Source organism: Staurois parvus, unplaced genomic scaffold (genome assembly GCF_062004578.1).
Source record: "Staurois parvus isolate SC_StPar_1 unplaced genomic scaffold, SC_StPar_1.0 ptg000422l, whole genome shotgun sequence".
Classification (NCBI taxonomy): domain Eukaryota; kingdom Metazoa; phylum Chordata; class Amphibia; order Anura; family Ranidae; genus Staurois; species Staurois parvus.
This window is the reverse complement of record NW_028318218.1, coordinates 11,335,121-11,359,385: the sequence shown is the minus strand read 5'-3', so window position 1 is coordinate 11,359,385 and position 24,265 is coordinate 11,335,121. Positions and strand designations below refer to the sequence as shown.

The following is a 24,265-nucleotide window of genomic DNA, read 5'->3' as shown; positions in this document are numbered from 1 at the left end:
AGCCAAGGCCAGGTAGACCGAAAAAGATTGCCACAACTGCCAGAAGAATTGTTTTGGATACAAAGAAAAACCTACAGGTAACCTCAGGAGAAATACAAGTTGCTCTGGAAAAAGACGGCGTGGTTGTTTCAAGGAGCATAATACGTCGATACTTGAACAAAATGAGCTTCATGGTTGAGTTGCCAGAAAGAAACCTTTACTGCGCCATTGACACAAAAAGCCTGGTTACAACATGTTTGACAACACCTTAACACACCTCACAGCTTCCGGCATACTATCATATTGAGTGACAAGACCAAAATAGAGCTTTAAGGTCAAAACTAAGTGCCAAAATAAGAGCTATGTTTGGAGTGCCAAGAAAACAATCTCCACTGTGAAGCATGGTGGTGGCTTACTGATGTATTTTGAGTGTGTGAGCTCTAAAGGCATGGGGAATCTTGTGAAAATTGATAGCAAGATGAATGTGGCATGTTAACAGAAAATACTGGCAGACAATTTGCATTCTTCTGCATGAAAGCGGCGCATGGGGTGCCCTTGGACTGTCCAGCATGACAATGACCCTAAGCACAAGGCCAAGCAGAAAAAAGCAAAGGTTGTGGAGTGGCCATCACAGTCTCCTAACCTTAATATCATCAAGCCACTCTGGGGAGATCACAAACGTGCTCTTCATGCAAGATGACCAAAGAGTTTGCTTGACCTGGAGGCATTTTGCCAAGACGAATGGGCAGCTATATCACCTGCAAGAATTCTCATTGCCTCATAGACAACTATTACAAAAGACTACTCACTGTCATTGATGCTATAGGGGCAATGCACAGTATTAAGAACTAAGGGTATGCAGACTTTTGAACAGGTAGCATTTTATTTGATACTTGTTGCCATGTTTTGTTTTATGATTATGCCATTCTGTTAGGACCTACAGTTCAATATGAATCCCATAAGACATAAAAGAAATGTTTTGCCTGCTCACCCAGGTTTTCTTTCAAAATGGTACAAACTGTATATTGCCAATCCTCCAAGGGTATGCAAACGTTTGAGCACAATTTTGTGTGTGTGTATATATATATATACACACACACATATATATATATATATATATATATATATTGTGGGAACTCGCTTCAAGTGGTAGAGCTTCTTCAAAGCACACGGCAACTCACTTATTTTTTAAGGGCCTTTTTGCCCACTTTTCCTTAAAGAATGTCCCGTAACATAAGAGGTTCCCACGCAGGGGTATCCACCATCACACAAATTAAATAATACTCAGCCTTCTGGCTCTCTCAGGGATACCACTCTATGTCTGTCTCCTGCAGACTCTTCCCAAATTATGGCCACTAGCACACAGCTAGTCTGGCTTCCACCTGCCTCCAAGGCAGAGACCTCCCGTCTGCCAGGCTGGAGCCCTCCTGACTCCGTTTGCCGGGGTGGAGCTCAGAATCATGGCCTGGCCTCCACAAAAAGGCCTGCACACACCTGTGCAATCAGCACGCTGGCTGCTCCCAAAATATGGGCCCAGGATTGGAGATTTCATCCCTCCCAAATCTCTAAGAAATCTCCAGGCTACAGGTCCCAAAACAGGCTTTACAAACCAAAGAGGAAACTGATAAACCAGTTTCCTCTGCATTATGAGATCTGCCTGGAGCCCCTCAACCTGTATAGTTGAGAATCCTGGGTGTCCATCATGATTTCCACCGTGGCAGGATACCGTACTGCCACAATATATATATATATATATATATATATATATATATATATATATATATATACACACACACATATATATATATATATAGACAGAGTAGCAACAAAAAATTCAATAGAAATGCATGTCTAACAAATTATGCACTGATTTGAATGTTCATGAGGGAAATAAGTAATTGATCCCCTTCACAAAACATGACTTAGTACTTGGTGGAAAATCCCTTGTTGGCAATCACAGAGGTCAGACATTTCCTGTAGTTGGGCACCAGGTTTGCACACATCTCATGAGGGATTTTGGCCCACTCCTCTTGGCAGATCCTCTCATTAATAAACACAAACAAACAAGCGAGTGCTAAAACACAAGCTGCTATAGCACCAAAAAGGCAACCAAAAACCTCCAAAAACCATGTAATAAATAGGGGCAGTGCTAAATGAAATTGAAACACTTATAAAATACTGGTATCATTCAAGAAAAAATGCGCAATTGAAAAAGTGCACATAAAGTGCTGATAATAAAACAATATTATATGAGTAGTAAATCAATGTCCAAATTGAGTGACAATGAAGTGCTATTATGGTAAAGTGCTGATAGTCTTTCACTATCAAAACTAGTAACACAAAAATGACAAATCAATGTCCATAAAGGTGACAAATAAGTGGAGGTCCAGGTAAGTATGATCCCAAATCGGTGTTCCACGTGCTAAAATCAATAATTCGGTGATGTGCCAGGAATGTGGTAAAATTAAGCACTCACCAGATGCATAATTAAAGTTTGGTGGCTGATGTTTGGCAACTTGAACTTTCAGCTCCCTCCACAGATTTTCAATTGGATTAAGGTCTGGAGACTGGCTAGGTCACTCCAGGACCTTAATGTGCTTCTTCTTGAGCCACTCCTTTGTTGCCTTGGCCATGTGTTTTGGGTCATCAAAATCAGCAGGGGATCAAATGTATACACACACGAATGCCCCCATTTGCTTTGGGCCTCTGACAACTTATTTTTCTTCCTTTATATGGGTTTTTTCAGAGACATTCATCTCTAGCTCCTGATGAAGTGGATTAATTCCAAGAAATGTGTTGAGCTTTGCAGAATTTAAGAGCTTTGCAGAATTGACTGTGATTTTAGACATTAGGTCGATGAAAATATCATGTTTTAATTGAATTTTGTATGAATAAACTGTTTTTAAAAAAAGACAAATATAGATTTTTTTGTGCCTACAACACCCCATCGTGTCAAATGTTGAGTTGAGTTTTAATAGGGATGTGGCACAGTTTTGGCCCATTCATATTTAATGATATATATAACTTCTGGCTGGAGAGTTCCTCTTTGTCAGGATGCACTTGGTCTCTTAGTTCTGCCATACATGTACACTGAGGCCTGTTGAAACCTCGGTGTACATGTATGACTAAAGCCAATGAGGGAATGTTCCAGTGAACACATTTTAATGGGAACACATAGGTAGACATGTTCTTCCATAGGGACCATCTTCCCTCAGAGAGGTGCTGCACCTTCCCCTCGCAGGTCACTACTGACAAATGACGGCACACTTTTATCTTCATTGATCTTTCATGCATTCATTCCCCTAGTGTGTTGGACGATTTCACCCGAGCAGCCTTCTGATTGATAAGTAGGCTTTATGTATGCGGGGCAAGGGTCGTGTTGCATTATTGAGCAATCAAATAGCCTTGTTGGTTTTGATAATTTCTCAGAGCGGCTCGAAATGAGGCTCTCGGTCAAAATGTGGCTCCTCGCTCCTCGTCAAGAGACGATTATGTAACCCAGTGAGACGGTGCATGGCATCTGTGTAAACAGTTCTGGAGATATTCATGGAGCAAGAGGAACCAGGGAAAGTAAAATGTTCTCACGTAATACATTACATTATCTGCCAACCGCTGGAGACTTTTATACATCATGTAAATGAGGTGGAGGATGGAGAAGGCTATTATTCTGCAGGAGGTATTATTACATTATATCTGCATTAGACTCCCACCTGTATGTTCCCAGCCAGCTTGTAATGACTACTGTAATACCTAATGGTTCTGCCACCTACAGACCTAAGGTTAATGTGAAGGCTTTCCCTATATACAGCCTACATGCATATCTTTTAAGCACAACAGGATCTGTATTTGAATTTTTTATCTATAGAAAAGAATGATGTACCTCTTATAAATAATACATGCATAGCAGCGATCAGCTATTATGATAAATACAGCATTGTATTCACATTACATTAGCGCAGTGGAGCAACAAACCCAAAAGTGAATTCTGCATTTTCTTTGCAAACCTGTCATTTCCTAAATGTGAATTTAATGGCAAGCAAAATGACGATACTATGCATGCCTTTAAAATAAACCTTCTACAAAGAGAAATATGAAGGCTACCATTGCTGTCTTTCTGAAAATGTTTGTTGCCTCCCAATCTGGATTTATTACTTTTTAAAACATTGATCTGGAATAATTGTGCAAATCAGGAAAGTCCCAAAATGAAGCTTCTAACCTGCATACTGGGTACAAGCCAATAATGCACAGGACTTAAGCAAATAGATCAGTGTAACAGCCAGGGAGTTAGCATTTTCAAAAGGGAAAGTCATCAGTGGCAACCTCCATAGATTTGCACTTCAGATTTCCTTTAGTGATCTTCATGAATGCCCCAAAAGCTCCAGAATGCATGATGCTCTATTATTCAAATCTAAAATCCTGCTAAGAATTGGCTTGCCCCCTCTCTCCTACCGCACCTCACCTCTGGCCCTCATTGTGATGGGTGGCCTTACACATAACATGGGTGTGCAGGAGTACATCAAAGGCTATATGAAGCCAAATTTATTTATTTATTTTTACTTTTGGATAGAATGTAAAACTGTTTACATAGTTAGTCTGGTTGAAAAAAGACAAAAGTCCATCCAGTTCAACTATTAAAAAAAAAAAAAAAGTTCTAATCCTACACCCACAGTTCATCCAGAGGAAGGCAAAAAAAACCCAGCAAAGCACAATCCAATTCCTTCCTGATCTCCTGAGAGGCAATCGGATATTTCCTGGATCAACTTTACCTATAAATGTTAGTAACCAGTTATATTCTGTGTATCTAAGGAAGAATCCAGGACTTTTTAAAGCAATCCACTGAACTGGCCAGAACCAACTCTTGAGGGAGTCTATCCCACATTTTCACAGCTCTCACTGTGAAGAAACCTTTCCATATTTGGAGATAGAAACAATTGAGTACTGTCCGTGATACTTTTTTTATTTGCACTAACAAACAATATTGAAGACAAGCTTTCGGGGAGTATCCCCTTCTTCAGGTCCAAGCAGTACTGATCACAAAGGTTTAGCAGAATGTTAGAAGAAATGTAGGGGATAGAAAAAAAGGTTCTTAAAAGAAATTTCAAATCCATTCAGGAAAGAAAAACTTTTGAACTAAGAATGATAATTCTATTTGAAGAGATAACGGCCTGAATTTGGACATGGGATTCCTCACTCATTATCCAACAGTTTTATGACTATCACCTCAAGCATGACTGCCTCTGTGAGTGTTGTCCCCCCAACCCCCAGACTTTGCATTTGCTGTGTCTTATCTCTGTTCTTTTTTTTCCCATCCCCTACATTTCTTCTAACATTCTGCTAAACCTTTGTGATCAGTACTGCTTGGACCTGAAGAAGAGGACACTCACCGAAAGCTTGTCCTCAAAATTGTTTGTTAGTGCAAATAAAAAAAGTATCACGGACAGTACTCAAATGTTCCTGTCGCAAATGCACTAATACAGCTACAATCATCTTGTTAGGGATCCGGGTATGAACAGAAATGTGTGGACGGACACAGGGAAGAAGCAGGATTCAAGAACACAGGCGTAGTCAGGCTGGAGAGGTGGAATGGTCAGGCAGGCCGTAAGGTACTGTCAGGTGCCACCTGGCAGTGTCTCTAGCAGCCCACAGCACGGATTTCCCCAGGGTGCGGGGTCTAAGTACCAGCCTGCTATTCACCAGGGCCCCTGATGGTGGGGATGGACTTGGTGCAGACTGGAACCAGGTCGCGACCCCTGAGTGTGTCCGGCTGTGGTAGAGAGTACTGGCAGGGGAGTGCTGATGGGAAGAGGCAGGCAGACTTTCCAAAGGTGATCTGTGCGGGATGGATGGATCATCAGGTGAAGTAAGCGTAGTCAGACAGGCTGGGTCGGTATCATGCGGGCAGCGTGGTACAGGAGGAGCAAGCAGAGAATGGTCGGGGTCACAAGCCAGGTTCAGCAGGTAGCGGGCAGCGCGGTACCGAGGATCAGGCAGAAGGATGGTCAGGCAAGCCAGGGGTTCAACAGGAGAAGTCAGCAGAGGTCAGGATCAGGCAGGGTCGGCAACAAATCAGATCATCAGCAGAACAGGAACACAGGATACCAGGTAGAGGGACTCATGGGAAACATACACCAAGGCCCAGATCACAGGCCTGGTCATTCCTTATATGCACCTCCTGCAATCAGCCTCAGGTGTTTTGGCTGATTGCAGGAATGAGCCTCTGGTTGCTGAGAGCACCCGCTGGCCAGCCCTGGAACTGCAACCCACAAGGCAGGTGAGTCCCACCACTATTGGCGAGTCCATTTCTGAGAGAGGGTGTGTTGCACTTGTCTGCTGAGCTCCAGAAAGGCCCGAGAAGCCTGGGGCTAAAGTGCCCTGCCCAGCCCAGGCAGGATGGCGGATCCTGGGCCTGGGTCCAGCGAGGAGAAGGCCCTGGAGGGGCCTAGTACCGGCCTCTCTTTTTCACCAGTAGAGGACCTGGGAATGGCCCCTAGGAAGGGGGAAGTTTATTCTGCCTACCAGGACCGTGTGGCCGCTCGGGCCAGGTTAGTAGAGAAGGAGGAAGCCAAGCTCCAGAAGCTGACTCTGGAGCTAAAGAAGCTCCGGTCATCCTACGACCGTGTATGGTCTACAAAGCGGCAGGCCATAAAACCGGACCTGGAGGCGCTGGAACTTCATGTGTCACAGCAGGGGAGGTATGTGGCGGCGCTGCAGCGCAAGAGCGGCGTCCTAAGTGAGAAGTATCTGAGTGAAGCGAGATTTAAGGCTGCAAGAAGCCGCAGTGTTGCGGTGATGCGGGGTCCGGTGGAGGAGGCCTCCTCGGTGGAGGAATTGTCGGGGGAGTTGCTGGTGGAAGGTGAGCAGGGGCAGGCTGAGCCCGCAGCACCCTCAGAGGAAATGACGCCTAAAATGGAGGACAGCGTGGTCGCAGGATCATCAGAGTCCCTCCTCCCTGGGCAGCTGCCTGTGGATTGGGGGACCCAGGTGGAGGAGGCGGAGATGGCGGGCGGATTGCAGTTCCTGGCAGAGGCGGTTGCAGAGCTGCGTGGAGCCGACTTCAGGTTTACGTCCGAGGACTCAGAGGAAGAAGCTGAAAGTGATGTCATCCCCCGCAAGCCGGCTAAGCCGGTGGTGAAAGAGCATGCTGCCTTTGTCATGCTGCAACACATCCCCAAGGACGTGTTGGCAAAGGCAGGGGAGCCACTGGAAGGGGAGAAGTAGAAGGACTCTGCTGAGTGTGTTGGTGAGATGGTTCTGGACACTGGGGTAGCGGGTATAATGCCTGCAAAATTGTCTGAGGTGCAGGTTAGCCCTACAGTCCTGGCTAAGGGTGTTTCCCCTCCGGTGGTGATCCCACTAGGCCCCGCCCCTTTGGAGGGCATGGTGGCCTCTGGTGTGCAACCAGCAGGTCCCCCGGTTTCTCCTCGGGGGGCTCCAGGTTCTCAGGTCCAGGCTCCTGCGGGTCAGGCTCAGGTGGGTTCTCCTGCTGGTATGGGTGGTCCCCAGCCCCGGGCTCCCCCAGGTCATGGCTCATCAGCGTCTGCCCCTTCAGTTGCTGCTGCTGGTGTGGCGGCTTTCCCTGGTCATGCCCCCTTGGTGTTGAGCGCCCCTGGGGCTAGATCGGGGCTCAGTTACTCTGCTGCAGTTAGGGGAGGTCAGGGGTCAGTGGGATCGGCCCAGGCAAGGGCAGGTAACCTACCCACTTCGGCCGCAAGGCGAAATGTTGTTCAGCTGAAATGGTCAGGGGAGGGCCCCCCCCTTAGCAGGAGAGCCCCCCCCCTTAGCAGGAGAGAGGTCATAGACCGCATATTAGAAATGGGCTTCCGTGCCGCGGATATTTTCGCGTTTATTGCTCCAGTTGGTACTGGAGAATATGACGTGTCCTTCATGCGGCCGGAATTGTTGGACCACTTTTGGCAGAGGTATGAGGCCACCTTTGTCACCAGCCCTAGGTGGGTGGGCCTAACCCCGAGGCTCGTCTCTCGCCAGTCCCTGATTAAAAAAATAACGGTGCTGGTGAGAAACGAATCAATCCCAGCATCAGATATTGTGGTCTGGCTAAGCAGATATGGGGATGTGATGGGGCCCCTTGGGAAGATCAAGGATGAGAGGGGAATATGGACAGGTGGGTGGATGACCACCGTCCGCTTAAAGGTGTTGGAAATGTGCTCCAGCACATTCCCTCTTCCGCTTTTCTAGGGAAGGACCGCCTGATAATTTTTTATGCGGGTCAGCCGAGGGTCTGCCACCGGTGTGGGGGCAAGGGGCATTTTGCGGCCACCTGCCCCGTCATTAGATGTTCCCTGTGTCAGGAAATAGGACACCTGGTCAGGGACTGCAATGTCATCCGATGCAATCTCTGCGGGGAGCTCGGGCATTCATACAACCAGTGCCCGAAGGCCCTCCACAACCTTCCGGTGGGGGAGCTTGAAGCAGAGTTGGATCAGATAGATGCTGAAAAGGCGGAGGCGGCATTGGAGAGAGCGGCTTCGGTTGCTGTGGCGGCCCTTGTGAGGGAAGGGGAGGTTTCTGTGGCCCCTCCTGTCTCTGTCCCCCCTGTTTCATCTACCCCTTTGAAGTCCCCCGTTGTTCCCTCTTGTGTGCCGGTTCCTCCTCCCAGGAGTAAGAAACAGCCGAGGGAGGCTGCTAAAGAGGCCGGGATGGTTGAGGCTAGGTCTAGTCCCTCAGTGTCTGCTCCCCCCGTGCTCTTGCCGCTGCGGGGGAGTGGGAAGCCCGGTAGGGGGTCCCGGGAGTCCCAAGGTTCTGCTCCGGTAGGGGCTCAGGTGGAGGAGGGGTGGTCCCTGGTGGGTAGGCGGAGTAAGCCAGTTTTGTCCTCAGCGGGGTCGGTGTCCTCTTTAGAGGTGGGGGATGTGGCCCTGGGGAATAGGTTTGGGGCTTTGTCGGGGGAGGGGTCAGGTGATCCCGCTTCCCCGATGGAGGACGAGGATGCTGGGGGGTCTCTTAAGAGAGTGAGGGACCCTGCAAAGAAAGTCAAGAGGAGGATTAAGAAACGTCCCTCTCAATTATCTTAATGGCAGTTCCCGCTCCGATAAAGGTGGCAACTATTAATGTTGCCAGCCTGAAGTCTGTAAGTGCTAGAGAAACAGCCTTATTTTTGATCAGTGGGATGGAAGCTGATATTTTCTTTTTGCAGGAGACCAGGTTGCCCACCTTGGCTGATGTTCATCTGGCCAAGCGTGAGTGGAGGCGTGGGCCCTCCTACTGGTCTCTTGCGGCTGAGCCTTACAGCGGAGTCGCGGTGCTTTTTAGCGGCATGGTAACGTGTCGGCGGATAATTGAGGTAGAGATCGGAAGATGTCTGATTCTGGATGTTCTCGTAAGGGGGCATGAGCTCCGTCTCATTAATATCTATGGCCCACAGTCCAAGTGGGACAGGAAGAACCTCTTTGCAAGGATTAAACCTTACCTCTTTACATCCCGGCTGGTAGTTTTTGGAGGTGATTTTAACACCATTACTAGGCCCAAGGACAGGAGAGGCTTCACTGACAGGCTGGGATATGATAGCAATTTTCTAAATGCTATAGTCGGGGAGACAGGTCCGGTTGACGCTTGGATTCAAAGTGTCCCAGACGGCACGGGTTTCACCTATAGGAGAGGTAATAGCCAGAGTAGGATAGACAGGTTTTTTTTGAAGGAGAACTCTGCCTTCTTGGCACCTGAGTGTCGGGTGGTGGAGTTTTCCGATCACCTTATGCTATCTGTCACCTTGAATATTTCAGACACACCGCTGAGAGGAAAGGGCATCTGGAGGATGAATTTGTCTCTGCTGGAGGACGAGGAGGTGAGACGATCTTTCGAGGAGTTCTTTCAGGCGCAGGAGACGGTGCTGGATTTCTGCGGCAGTAAGTCTGAGTGGTGGGAGCTCACCAAAGTGCGGATCAGCAGGTTTTTCAAGGCCGTTGGTAAGAGACGGCAGTTTAAACAGTATAACACCTACCAGCGGTTGCGGAGGAAGCTCGACCGCCTTGTTTCTAGCGGTGGAGATTCGGGGGCAATCTCGGAGGTGAAGCTTCTCCTTAGGAAACTCCAGTATGATCGGCATGCCTCTTTGGTTCTGGAGAGGGATTATGGGAAATACCACTCACCCGACCCTTTCCAGAATTGCAAACAGAGTGCAGCAGTTAAGACGATCTCTGCTCTGAGGGATAGTACAGGGTCCCTGACTAAATCCAGGTCAGGGATTTTGGAGGTCTCCAGGTCCTTTTATGCCGATTTACTGAGTGAGAAGCACCTTGACCGGACAGGGATGTCGAGCTTTTTGGAATCCACGCCTGGTCTGGACAGTGATGTCCCTTTGGCGAGTTTGACTGGGGAGATTACTGCAGAAGAGGTGTCCAGAGCGATTGATAGTCTGGCCATTAAAAAGACTCCTGGGCCAGACGGTCTGACAGCCAAATTTTTTAAGACTTTTAAATCCCGCCTGGCACCTCGTCTCGCGGAAGTGTATAACAGCTGTCTGGATGAGGGATCTCTCCCTCCTTCCATGAGACAGTCTGCAGTTATTCTCCTGTCAAAGGGTAAGGATCCTTCGGCTATTGAGAACTGGCGCCCCATCAGCCTCCTCAATGTCGATAGAAAGGTTCTGGCGAAGATCTTGTTTTGGCGCTTGTCGTCAGTGGCAGACAGTTTGCTTTCTCGTCAGCAGCATTGCTCGGTCCGGGGCAGGAGTACCTTTACAGCGGTGTTAGCTGTCCGGGAGGCTCTGGAGCGATGTAAGGCTGAAGGATGGGGAAAGTACTTGCTGGCGGTGGATCAGGCAAAGGCTTTTGATCGAGTTGATCACAAGTACCTCTGGCATCTCCTGGACCGGTATGGTTTGGAGGGGAGGTTCATCGGCTGGTTGAAGACATTGTACCAAGGGGCGGAGAGCTTCATGTTGGTGAATGGTTGGGTTGGGCAGCCCTTTGAGGTTGGATCTGGGGTGCGCCAGGGGTGCTCGCTGAGTCCCTTGCTCTATGCCTTTGCCATTGACCCCTTCGTCAGGAGGCTAGATGGCGGGGCGGTGAGTGGGGTGGCGGTGGGTGCCACTGGAGATCCGCCTTTGAGACTTGTGGCTTATGCTGATGACGTTTCTGTTTTCATTTCTGGACCAGAGGAGGCGCAGGAGGTGGTTTCAGTAATGGATCAGTATGCCGAGGCATCAGGTTCCAAGGTCAATCAGGACAAATGTGAAGTTCTCTGGATGGGTAGGGAGGGTGAGAGCTTCTCACTCCCGGACACCTTCCCGGTGCCTCAGCCGAACATCAAAGTGTTGGGCATCAATTTTGGCTCTGCTGATTACAGCAAGCAAAATTGGGAATCCAAGCTGTCAGATGCCGAGGTCAAAGTGAGATGCTGGAAGGGGTGGTGGCTCTCCTTGAGGGAAAGGGTTGATTTGATCAAGACTTTCCTGCTTCCAGTCTTTTTGTACGTCAGATTCATTTGCCTCTTGCCAGAATCGCTCTATACGAGGATCTATAGCTGTTTCTTCCAGATGTTATGGGGGAATCGGCTGAACCTCGTCAAGAGGGACGTGACTTACTCATCCAGGCGGGAGGGTGGCCTAGGTATGGTCAACCCGGTGGTCTTTTTCTCTCTGATGTTCTTGAAACATAACTTAGGAAACATGCTGGCAGAGAGACTGCCTGCATGGGTAGGACTGTTCCGGATCTGGTTTGGACCCTTTCTGCACAGTTGGGAGAGTGGCGGGCCAGTGAGAAGCCTGCGGGTCAAGCATGGTAAGCTCCCGGCTTATGTGGCCCCGTGCCTGAAGTTACTGCGGCGGTGGCATGTGACTGCGGAGGAGGTCCGGTCCCTCCCCATGAGGCTCCTGGGTGAGAGGATTGTGGCATCTGCTTTCCATGCGCCGCTGGCCTTGATAGATTGCCCGGGCCATGTTATGAGGGAGGGTTTGCGGTTGATAAATCTGGAGCGGATCCCCCTGAAGTTGCGGGACCAGGCCTGGCTCGCCTTCCACAGCAGGCTCTACGTGAGGGGTAACCTGAAGTACCGTCCTCAGGATGACCGTGGTTGTCCGAGGTCGGAGTGTGGGGGTGAAGTGGAGACTATGGACCACTTCTTGCTTCAGTGCCCCTTTAACGTGGAGGTGTATAAACAGGTGGGAGGGGCTCTGGGTGTTCCTTTCCTCCATCGCATGTCGTATGCGGAGTGGGTGTATGGAGCATTCGAGTGTCGCATGGGTTTTGATTTGGACACCTTGTTTTTAGTCAGCTTAGTTGTCCGTTATTACACTTGGATGGCACGGTGTCAGGTCTCCATTCGGCAGAAGGTCCTCCCTGTTCAGGTGGTGGCGAGTGACATCCTTGGTGAGGTGGGGAAAATTCGGGGTCTTGAGAAAGACAGGCTGCAGCGTAAGGCTTGGATGGAGGCGTGGAGGAACATCAAGCCTGTTGCTGCGGTCTGTTGATCTCGGGTGATGGGAACTGTCCCTGTTTTCTGCCTCTTGCACTCCCTAGCTTTTGCGTTTCGGTCTTTTTGGTAGCCTTTTGCATGGTAGGTTGTAGGGGTCAGATGTGGAAGATCTGCGGGTTCCTTAGCCCTCCCCCGTGGTGTACATAAGAGTGAGGTTGGTCTGCGTATAGTTAGGCCATATAGACCGTAAGCAGTGGATATATATGGAAATTGCATATGGTTCAGTTTCATGTTTGGAGCCATAAAGGCCCTTCTATAATTCTTTTTTGTCTTGACCATAGAGGCCTTGTATATATATGGTATATAGTTTTTTTTTTTTCCTCCAGGTTATGGACTTTTATGTTCTTTGTTTATTATTTCTCCCACAGGGGTCGTTGGGACTTTTTCAGTTTCTTTGTTTAGTTTTGTATTTATTTATTGTATTTTTGTACTTTTTTACTTTTATATATAAGTTAAGGATGGAAATGTATGATCATAATACATTTAAATAAAAATCTCCATTCCTGACACATCTCAAGCATATTTGGAGATGAAATTTATTTTCCTCCAGACGTAAAGAGTGCCCCCTTGTCCTCTGTGATGACCTCAGGGTGAATAATCTACACCGAGTTCCCTATATGAACCACTGATGTATTTACGCCATGTCCATGCGGTTTGTGAGGATAATTGAGGCAGTAATGAGGCTGGAGTACTGTGCTGGCCAGAATGTCCTGACCTCTGGAAGCATCTGCCTCCAGCATGGCCATAACTGACCCCTGTCAGGTTTTATTGCTGTGTCCCTGCTGGAGAGATTCACTCTCTCTATTTGATTTGTTGACATTTGTTGCAAGGACAAAAAGGGAGGGAAAATCGCCATGGTGTCACCATTACAGATATAGATGACAATTTGTTTTATTTATTTATTTCAGGTACTTATATAGCGCCATCAATTTACGCAGCACTTTACATATATATTGTACATTCACATCAGTCCCTAACCCTCAAGGGGCGTACAATCTAAGGTCCCTAACTCACATTCATACATATACCTACTAGGGACAATTTAGACAGGATGCAATTAACTTACCAGCATGTCCTTGGAGTGTGGGAGGAAACCGGAGTACTCGGAGGAAACCCACGCAGGCACAGGGAGAATATGCAAACTCCAGGCAGGTGGTACCATGGTTGGGATTCGAACCAGTGACCCTATTATTGCCAGGCGGAAGTGCTAACCATTTAGCCACTGTGCTGCCCTAGATAGAATTCTATTCTATCACTTGTTCAGGTGACAACTACCTAAGAGGAGATTTCCCTCACTTTGTAGAGATTTCTTCTCATTTCCTGTTGTAAAGGGTTTAGGAACACAGATGGGAAACAAGATTTGACAGGGCTTTTAACCATTCCATACTCTATCCAAAATGAAAAAGTTCTATGAGAATCTTTATCCACTTGCCCTCCTGAGGATTTACCCCCTTTCCTGACCAGGCCATTTTTTGTGTTATGGCGCTGCGTTACTTTAACTGACAATTGCGCGGTCATGCAGCGTTGCACCTAAATGAAATTTACATCCTTTTTTCCCCATGAATAGAGCTTTCTTTCAGTCATAATTTGATCGTCTGTGCGAAAAAAAAAAATGTTTTACTTTTTGCTATTAACCATTAGCCGCCCGGCCAATGGCCGTTTGGCGGCTTCAGATGTGCCTCTTCATTCCGGGTGCACGCCATTTGGCGTGCTCCCGCACATGCGCCGTTTGCGGTAATGCAGAGCGGCGCAGCAGCGGGATCTGTCACGGGCCGTGACCAATCACAGCAGGTCACATGACAGTTGTATACAATGGATGGCTTCATTCATGATGCCATCCATTGTATACCAGTGCCTAGCTGTGAATGGTCACAGCTAATCACATGCACATGTCATGTGATTAGCTGTGACCAAATCACAGCTAAGCACAAAAAAAAAAAAAAAAGCTGAATGAATCGATTTCATTCAGGTAAATGCTTGCTTATAGCAAAGTAATTCTTTGCTATAAGCAAATTGTGTAAAAAAAAAATACTGATCACTTCCCCAAAGTAGTACAGTGTTACTATGGTAACATTGTACTACTTTGGTCATAGTAAAATATGAAAAAAAAATCTTAAATTTTTTTTTAAAAAATGTAATAAAAAATTAAATATAATAAAAAAAAAAAAATATATATATATATATATTTTTCATACTGTCACCAGTCAGTGTCCCTGTTAACCACCATGCCAGTTATATGATGACTGTACTGCACTGGTGACAGTATGTAAAAAAAAAAATAGTGAAAATAATTTTTTAAATTTTTTCATTTTCCGAAAAATTATGACATAAAAATACAACTTCAAAAAACTCGCCATGCCTCTTATGAAGTACGTCGGACTGTCTACTCTGCAAAAAGGGGTCATTTGGGGGATATCTGTACTGTTCTGACATTCTTGGAGCTCAAGAAATTAGATTGGCTGTGAGTACTTCAGGATTGATCAATATTCAGATCTATACCATAGTTTGTGAACTCTATAACTTTCCTACAAACTAAAAAATACATCCTAATTTGGGTTATTTTCACCAAAGACATGTAGCAGAATACATCTCGGCCTAAATTTATGAAGAACAATTATTTATTTGTAAACTTTTATAACAGAAACAAAGAAAAATGTGATTTTTTTTTCAAAATTTTTGGTCTTTTTTTGTTAATTTAGCAAAAAATAAAAACCCCAGTGGTGATTAAATACCACCAAAAGAAAGCTCTAGTTGTGTGAAGAAAATGATAAAATTTTAGTTTGGGTACAGTGTTGTATGACCGCGCAATTGTCATTCAAAGTATGAGAGCGCTGAAACCTGAAAAATGGCCTGGGCAGGAAGGTGTAAAATTGCACGGTATTGAAATGGTTAAACATGTCCAGTAAAAAAAAATCAAATTTCGTCACAAATTTTGGCCAAAATGTATTCTGCTACATGTCTTTGCTAAAAAAAATCCCAATACATGTAAATTAATTGGTTGACATGAAACATTATGTTATTGACTGCATATGTACCTCATCCCTTATATACAATTCAAAGAAAAACAAAGCATGATGGGACTTTACTGGTGCAATCAGTGGACAAACTTGTTCACATCTTAAAGAAGCTAACAAGTGAAACGCGTCGACTTTTGGAGGATTCATGTGCCATAGAACAATATGCTGTTATGATTTGGGCTTTTTAGCCAAGTATTGTTTTTACACAATGTCATTGTATGATGTATTTCAATAAACATGTAAATGTATGAACACAAGTTTATCCACTGATTGTACCAGTAAAGTCCCATCATGGTTTACGTGAAAGTTATAGCCTTTACAAATGGCGGTATATTTACTGGGCTTTTTATTTTAACTAGTAATGGCAGCGATCAGCGACCTATAGTGGGACTGTGGAGTACATTCTGACACTGGGGGGATCTGACTTGGTGTCACTGACATCCCCAGTGACACCAATACAGTGATCAGTGCTGATAAAAAGCACTGACACTGTACTAATGGCACTGGGCAGGAAGGGGTTAACATGTGGGACAATCAAAGGGTTAACTGTGTGCTAAGTGTGCTGTGTTAGTGTTTCACTGTAAGCACACTGCTTTGCATGGCTCTGCTATGTACAGCTATGTAAAGCAGTGTGCAGTAACTGATGGGAAAGAACTGTTTTGTTTACAAACAGTTCTCCCCTCCCCATTGGAGATGCTCGGCAATCACCGGGTGCCAGCCAGTAATCAACGGCCAGGACCCGGTGATTGACAGCTACGGCCGCAAATGGCGGCTTGGGTAGGGCTCGCGTGCACCCCTACCAAGAAATGCGAAATCACGTATATGTATGTGATTTAGCGCACAGCTGCCGCCCTGTAGCTGTATTTCTGCTATGGGGCAGCGCTAAAGCGGTTATAGTCCCTGCTAAGGTAAACAAAGGCTCTGATGGATGTGAGGAATTGAAATGCAGCTAGTTCAACAGGAAATTAACGAATTTCGATCCATCTGTAGGCAGGCTGGTTGTATTAAAGTCAATTCAGTGATCGATCGACTTCTGTATAACCAGCCTGTAGGGTTTTTCACCCAATCACTGCCGGTGGATATAGCCGACAGCAGTGATTCTTGTATTCTGCTGGTGGTAAAGACTCCCCACACTCCCTTCTAGCAGAACACAATAGCGCCGCGGGAGGGATTGAGGAGTCAAGCAATTTTCTTTCCTTCAACCCGTGATTGAAGGAAAGAAAACTGCATAATCTATGGCTTGCCACCCTGGGTTTGGTACTCTTTTAAAGTGGTTGTAAACCTTAGACATGAAATTAAAAAGCATATCCCTCTATAGTGTGTATTTGTCGCAATTAGAAGCACTAACACCTCGGTCACATCGGGTGTGACTTGCAAATCGTATGCCAAGTTGCACGTATTGTCCGCTATTAGAACGGTCATATTGGTGCGGTTGCGACTTGGCACTGCGCCGATTTCTAAAGTAGTGCATGCACTACTTTTGGTGCAATTTGCATAGACATCTGTGTCACATGTCTTGAAAATCGCACCTCAAATCAGCATGTCACCCGACTTTGAAATCGTGCGACTTCACTGTAAGTCGCACGATTTAAAAATCGGGTGTTAGTGTCATTTCTGTCTGCTGCCTTGTTCTTCTGTCATCAACATGAATCACTTCTGAATTGTTTTCCTGACATCAAGAGAAAATTAATGACAGGGAAGGGACCTCTAGTAAAGCGCAGTAAAGTCCCATGGGAGAATATTGGATTGTTTGATTCAGTAGGATCATAACAGTGCAAGGTTATCCTTCATATTAGATGGCAGGCTGAGTCACATGAACCCAGTTCCTGAGGATACCTACAATACAGAAGAAAACGGCCCACGTACCACATTGGCAGGCAGCTTGTGTCCAGGCAAGTATTTGACATTTTCATGATCTGTGTTGATGATCTCTGTCAGTTTTTTCCCTCCTATTAATTCTTCAAACACCCACATGTTCACCACATTATCAAACTGAGGCAGCTTGGCAGCATTTTCGCCCACTATTTTTGCAATGGCGGATCCCCTGTGCAGAGAAATGTGTACATTAGAATTCAGCATTAATTAGATGAAATCATCGCATGGTGAATTATTGTACAGGCAGAAATCTTAAACTGGCAATGGATTATGTTTAGCTAGTAGACTTGAAAAACGGTTCTCTCTAAAATTTGACAAAGCACATTTATTTACTGCAAAGGCCAATGGGCAACATATACATAGTAACAATTATACTGAAGATCAGGGTTTCCCAATCTGCGGTTCAGCCTGGATGCTTAGAGCAGTGTTTCTCAACCTTTTTTCAGTCAAGGAACCCTTTAAAATTATGGACAGTCTTGAGGCACACTTTAAAATTATGGACAGTCTTGAGGCACCCTTTAAAATTACGGACAGTCCCGATGCACCCTTTAAAATTATGGACAGTCTTGAGTCACCCTTTAAAATTATGGATAGTCTTGAGACACCCTTTAAAATTATGGACAGTCCCGATTTGCCCTTTAAAATTATGGACAGTCTTGAGTCACCCTTCATAATTTTAAAGGGTGTCTCAAGACTATCCATAATTTTAAAGGGTGACTCAAGACTGTCCATAATTTTAAAGGGCAAATCGGGACTGTCCATAATTTTAAAGGGTGTCTCAAGACTATCCATAATTTTAAAGGGTGACTCAAGACTGTCCATAATTTTAAAGGGTGCCTCGGGACTGTCCATAATTTTAAAGAGTGCATCGGGACTGTGCATAATTTTAAAGGGTGCCTTGGGACTGTCCATAATTTTAAAGGGTGACTCAAGACTGTCCATAATTTTAAAGGGTGAATCGGGACTGTCCATAATTTTAAAGGGTGTCTCAAGACTATCCATAATTTTAGACAGTCCCGATTCACCCTTTAAAATTATGGACAGTCTTGAGTCACCCTTTAAAATTATGGACAGTCCCGAGGCACTCTTTACAATTATGGACAATCCTGATTCACCCTTTAAAATTATGGACAGTCCCGGGGAACCCTTTAAAATTATGGACAGTCCCGGGGAACCCTTTAAAATTATGGACAGTCCCGATGCACTCTTTAAAATTATGGACAGTCCCGAGGCATCCCATTCTATTCTAATAGTTTTATATAACACAGCAACATCCACATATGTAGAATACCCAATGGTAGAGGTGATTTATTCTTCCAAAGCAAAGTTTGCACACTGGTACTAACTAGTATTCCAATGTTTCTTTTCTCCATCACTGAGCTAATGTGACCCCAGCACTGACGGAAAGGGGCAGGGGAGGGTCAAACAAGGATGCTGTGCAGACAATCGACATCCTCCTTATCAACCGATAACATCATTGGTTGTCAGGACACTGGTGGGTAGAAGGTCGTAATGGTGCACAATGAAAACCCGTGGCTTTGTGTAACTAAAAGGAAAGCTTGTTCCACCCAATGGCTTGTACACAAGTTTTGGCAATATTTTGACATGAAGAAACCTCAAGGCACCCCAAGGTGCCTGGTCACCCTGGTTGAAAAAGGCTGGCTTAGAGGCATACGAAAAAAATCTATAATTAATGGTGGATAGCTGAATAATGTGACTGTGAACAAGCAAAGGGGTTGATTTATTAAAGGCAAATAGACTGTACACTTCGTAAGTGAAGTTGCCCTCATTTTCTCCAGAGCTTAGTAAATGTGGTGAGGTTCTACTGGTTTCCATGATCCAATCATGTGCAAGCAAAAATGCTGTTTATGTTTTATTTTCTTTATACCTGACTGGGTATTCTTACAAAGTGAAGCTTTATCACATTTACTAAGCTCTGGGGAAAATGAGGGCAACTGCACTTGCGAAGTGCTCAGCCTATTTGTGTTTATTAAATTCACTCCAAGGTGTTGCTTTGCAGCTAAACACTGGCAGCGGTAGTGAAGGCCCCAGGGGTTAGGAGTAAGAGGAGGGGAGTGATCTGATGTCACCATCCACCTGCGTAAGGAGTACCTTTGCTCGGGCATGGGAAAATTAAAAAAGTCAGCAGCTATAAAAGTCAAGGGAGAAACAGGAGGAGAGGCCATCCTTGCCTAGACAAGTACCACCAAAATAGGTGCTCTCTTCCTGAGGAAAAAAACACTGCAATAATGTTACAAGCAAAGGAATGGGGGGTGGTTATGGGAACTTTTATTGTTAGGTGAAGGTCCTCTTTAGATTCCAGCCACCAACAGCAGCCCATGCACTCTGCAGGAGGTGCCTTGTCTTCTTGTCCACCTGGGGTCTGTGCAGCAGTGGAGGGGGGCACTTTGCTAAGTAATCTGCCATAATGTGAAAATATTATAGTACATTATGGCAAAAAGTTCTTGGAAGCCCAACTTTGTTTATCTAGTCTGGCAGTTTAGTTCCTCTTTAAGTCCTCATGCACACTGGATGTTTTTACAGCGGCTGTTTTTGGCTTTTGATGTTTTTTCCTACAGCCAGTAAACCCCCCAGCATGTTATCCTATGTGTCCATTCACACATAGGCTTTAATCAGCGGTTTTTGGCAGGGGCATTTTTTGGCTAGAAAAAAACCCCCAGAACTAGTGGGTTTCTAGATGAGTTTTTTAGCTGTAAAACGCTCTAACGCTGAAAAACAAAGCAAAAAACCCACTAAGAAACGTAAACACAAAAAACACAAAAAAGTGGTAAAACGCTGCTAAACGCTAACGCAAAAATGCTAAAAAACTATACATTTTTAACATGACTTTACACAGCTAATGTTACCAGCGTTATTAAAACGCCCCGAGTGCATGGAGCCCAGTACTGCGTCCCAGAGGCAAGGGCAACACTATCTATATTACATGATATGCTGATTTTGAAAAGAACATGTGACTGATGTTTAATCTACGCAGATATGTTCTGTACTGATAGGACTCTTTGTTTTCTACTCTTGACAAAAACTGAACAGCATTTATTAGCTAGCTGGTCGGTTTACCTGTACCCTTACTATATTGTAATTATGTTATTATATTTAAAGTATATGTTAAGGCAAAATAAAATAAAATATGCAATACATCTCTGCAATACATGCATATTTTCCCAGATTTTATTCCTTTAGGGCCAGTTCACACCAGAACATGGAGCAGGAAAGGCATGTTCTGTGCACGTTTCTCAAATGATACTCAAACGCACTGCCCTTGTGATGTTAATGGCACCCCTGACACAGATCACAAATGCAGTGCGTGTGCTGGCACCAAATTACATGGTTTTACAGTGCCATGCAATTTGGTGTGGCGTGATTTTAAAAGTAGTGCATGCACTACATTTTCTGCATTCCAATGCAATTTGCAGCCTATTTAAATGAATGAGCTGCAAAGTCACACCACACGGGAATCGCAAGGAAAGGCGGCATGCATTCCTGTGAGATCACAGTGTGAACTGGCCGCTAAAGACCCTGAAAGCACAGAAAGATACCTGTTCTACCACAGCACTCAGCTTCAGTTCCTGTTGTGGGCTGATGACACACAATATTTTTGTGAACTGAATGGTGTCAGCCAGGGGATCATGGGGTCCCTGTGTCCTTGCCCAAACTCAAAAAAGCCTATGAAAAAGGTACCAGGGGCATTTCATGGGGCCCCCTACTGACCCCGGGCCCTCTGGCAGTGCCTGAGTTTCCAAATGGTCAGTCCGCCCCTGGTGTCAGCCCTGCTCGTTGCGTTTTGCTAAATTACTCAGCCACTACCGCTTTCCTATATTCACGACATAAAGGCTAATCAATCTGTAGTCCAAGATAATAACCGGGAGGGCTGTTTTAGATAACACAGAAAGCGTGCACATGATAAATCTGAATTTCTCACATGATCAACATTTTTTTTTCCTTTTTGCACTAATCAAAAGATATAACAAAATGTTTTCAATCGTATAGTTAACAGACCCAAAGAGAGCAAATATGAGAAGTTCATTGTTAGACATTACATACACTTGTAAGAAAAGCTGTACTAAGAGGAATATGTAGGGCTGCCATTGTTGACCTCATTGCCTACCATACTAGTTACAATCTGATCAAACAATATTTTTAAAATCTGCCAACAACTATATAGTACAATGGCCTGCCTTATTTGATACGAATAGATTGAATGTTTAAGGTAGGTCCGTTCATGACACCGTTTTGGTAACTGGAAAGGAAATTGTACAATCAGATTTTGAGAATAAAAGCCATCTTTAAATTACATGGAAGAAGTATGTAAATCAAGAGTTCAAGCTTCTCTCTGACATTGTTTGTTGCATACTTACTCTGGGTCAGACTATGAACTGAAGCCGGAGACTGCCAGAAAAAAAAAAATGGCATTTTCATGGGTTTGCAATTGCAGCCTCAGTATTCCTCTCAGCACAGTTTGCTTTTGACTTGTTATACTTGCCATTGAATGTCACAGATGCCCAGCCACTTCAAACTGCATACAAAAGCCTTCCATGTAAGAGTCTTCCATAGGGTGCAATACAGTAGAGTTGACCATCTATATTGCACAGAAGAAACACGAGCACTGGCTGGAGTGCTTTATCCATAAATAATACTTTTCTCCAATCCCATTGCTGACATCATCAACAGATCCTATTAACTTGTGCTAAGAGGGCCTACTTCACCTTTACTCAGGATGAACGAAATTATTGATATGGAGAAGGGATTTGTGTCTCCTAAATCCAGCGTTGAGCTGCAGTGAGTCCAGGGTGCTAAGATAACCCCAAACTCCTTAGGCCAAATGAAACACCAAAGGTAGCCTTCACTGTGCAATTTGCAAAGATTATGAATAAGATTGGAGGTGATGTAGTGTAAAATTAGAGACAATACTTGATATAACTCCACCACAAAGATATATAGCATATGCAAAAAATGGACTCTATGTTCCTGCCAAAGTTCTACACTCCAAGGAAAACATGGGTTAGCAAGCTACTAAAAACGGTCACAGTTGAGGGCTGCATAGGTCTCAATATGATACCCTTGAGAGGTTGCCAGCTGAGCTGGTAAGACAAAATATCTTTTGACCAGTACAGGGCACTTCATAATCTCTCATGTACAATATACTGAAGGACTCTGTCTAGGCCAGTAATGGCGAACCTTTTAGAGACAGAGTGCCCAAACTGTAACCAAAAACCCACTTATTTATTGCAAAGTGCCAAAACTGCAATTAAACCTGAATACTGAGGTTTTACGTTAGAAAAAACAACCCATTATATTAACATCTTTTGTCTTAAAAGAAAAGCACAATAACAGAGCTTCCACTGACCACCAGCACAAGGGGGCAAAGTTCCACTGACCACAAGCACAAGGGGGCAAAGTTCCACTGACCACCAGCACAAGGGAGCAAAGTTCCACTGGCCACCAGCACAAGGGGGCAAAGTTCCACTGACCACCAGCACAAGGGGGCAAAGTTCCACTGACCACCAGCACAAGGAGGCAAAGTGCCACTGACCACCAGCACAAGGGGGCAAAGTTCCACTGACCACCAGCACAAGGGGCAAAGTTCCACTGGCCACCAGCACAAGGGGGCAAAGTTCAACTGACCACCAGCTCAAGGGGGCAATGTTCCACTGACCGCCTGCACAAGGGGCAAAGTTCCATTGACAACCAGCACAAGGGGGCAAAGATCCACTGACCACCAGCACAAGGGGGCAAAGTGCCACTGACCACCAACACAAGAGGGCAAAGTTCCACTGACCACCAGCACAAGAGAGCAAAGTTCCACTGGCCACCAGCACAGGGGGCAAAGTTCCACTGACCACAAGCACAAGGGGGCAAAGTTCCACTGACCACCAGCACAAGGAGGCAAAGTGCCACTGACCACCAGCACAAGGGGCAAAGTTCCACTGGCCACCAGCACAAGGGGGCAAAGTTCCACTGACCACAAGCACAAGGGGGCAAAGTTCCACTGACCACCAGCACAAGGGAGCAAAGTTCCACTGGCCACCAGCACAAGGGGGCAAAGTTCCACTGACCACCAGCACAAGGGGGCAAAGTTCCACTGACCACCAGCACAAGGAGGCAAAGTGCCACTGACCACCAGCACAAGGGGGCAAAGTTCCACTGACCACCAGCACAAGGGGCAAAGTTCCACTGGCCACCAGCACAAGGGGGCAAAGTTCAACTGACCACCAGCTCAAGGGGGCAATGTTCCACTGACCGCCTTCACAAGGGGCAAAGTTCCATTGACCACCAGCACAAGGGGGCAAAGATCCACTGACCACCAGCACAAGGGGGCAAAGTGCCACTGACCACCAACACAAGAGGGCAAAGTTCCACTGACCACCAGCACAAGGGAGCAAAGTTCCACTGGCCACCAGCACAGGGGGCAAAGTTCCACTGACCACAAGCACAAGGGGGCAAAGTTCCACTGACCACCAGCACAAGGAGGCAAAGTGCCACTGACCACCAGCACAAGGGGGCAAAGTTCCACTGACCACCAGCACAAGGGGCAAAGTTCCACTGGCCACCAGCACAAGGAGGCAAAGTTCCACTGACCACCAGCACAAGGTGGCAAAGTTCCACTGACCACCAGCACAAGGGGGCAAAGTTCCACTGACCACCAGCACAAGTAGGCAAAGTTCCACTGACCACTAGCACAAGATAAAATCTTGTGTTAATAAAAATGAATGTATTAAAACTCACAGCCAGTCCAATATATAGATTCTTGGCAGCACACTGACCGGCCATGCGAAAGCTCGGACGAGTCGCGGCTAATGAGTTGCGGCTCGTGACATCATCGCCTGGTGCCACTTCTCCTTTCCAAGCATTCACATTGGCCCCTATGTGAGCTGTTATCCAATGCTTGGCTGCTGGGGCGACTTTGCTCACGTGCCGACAGAGAGGGCTCTGCATGCCCACTGCGG

At 45.8% G+C, this 24,265-nt stretch overlaps 1 protein-coding gene across 1 annotated transcript in view; it reads right to left on the bottom strand.

The window, feature by feature from the left end:
• The window catches only part of GPD1 (glycerol-3-phosphate dehydrogenase 1), an 86,294-nt gene that overhangs the window by 45,438 nt on the left and 16,591 nt on the right, over positions 1-24,265 (bottom strand). The window contains exon 2 of the mRNA XM_089687321.1: positions 17,292-17,469. Within this exon, the coding sequence (XP_089543447.1) occupies positions 17,292-17,469 (178 nt within the window). The remainder of the gene's footprint in view (positions 1-17,291; positions 17,470-24,265) is intronic.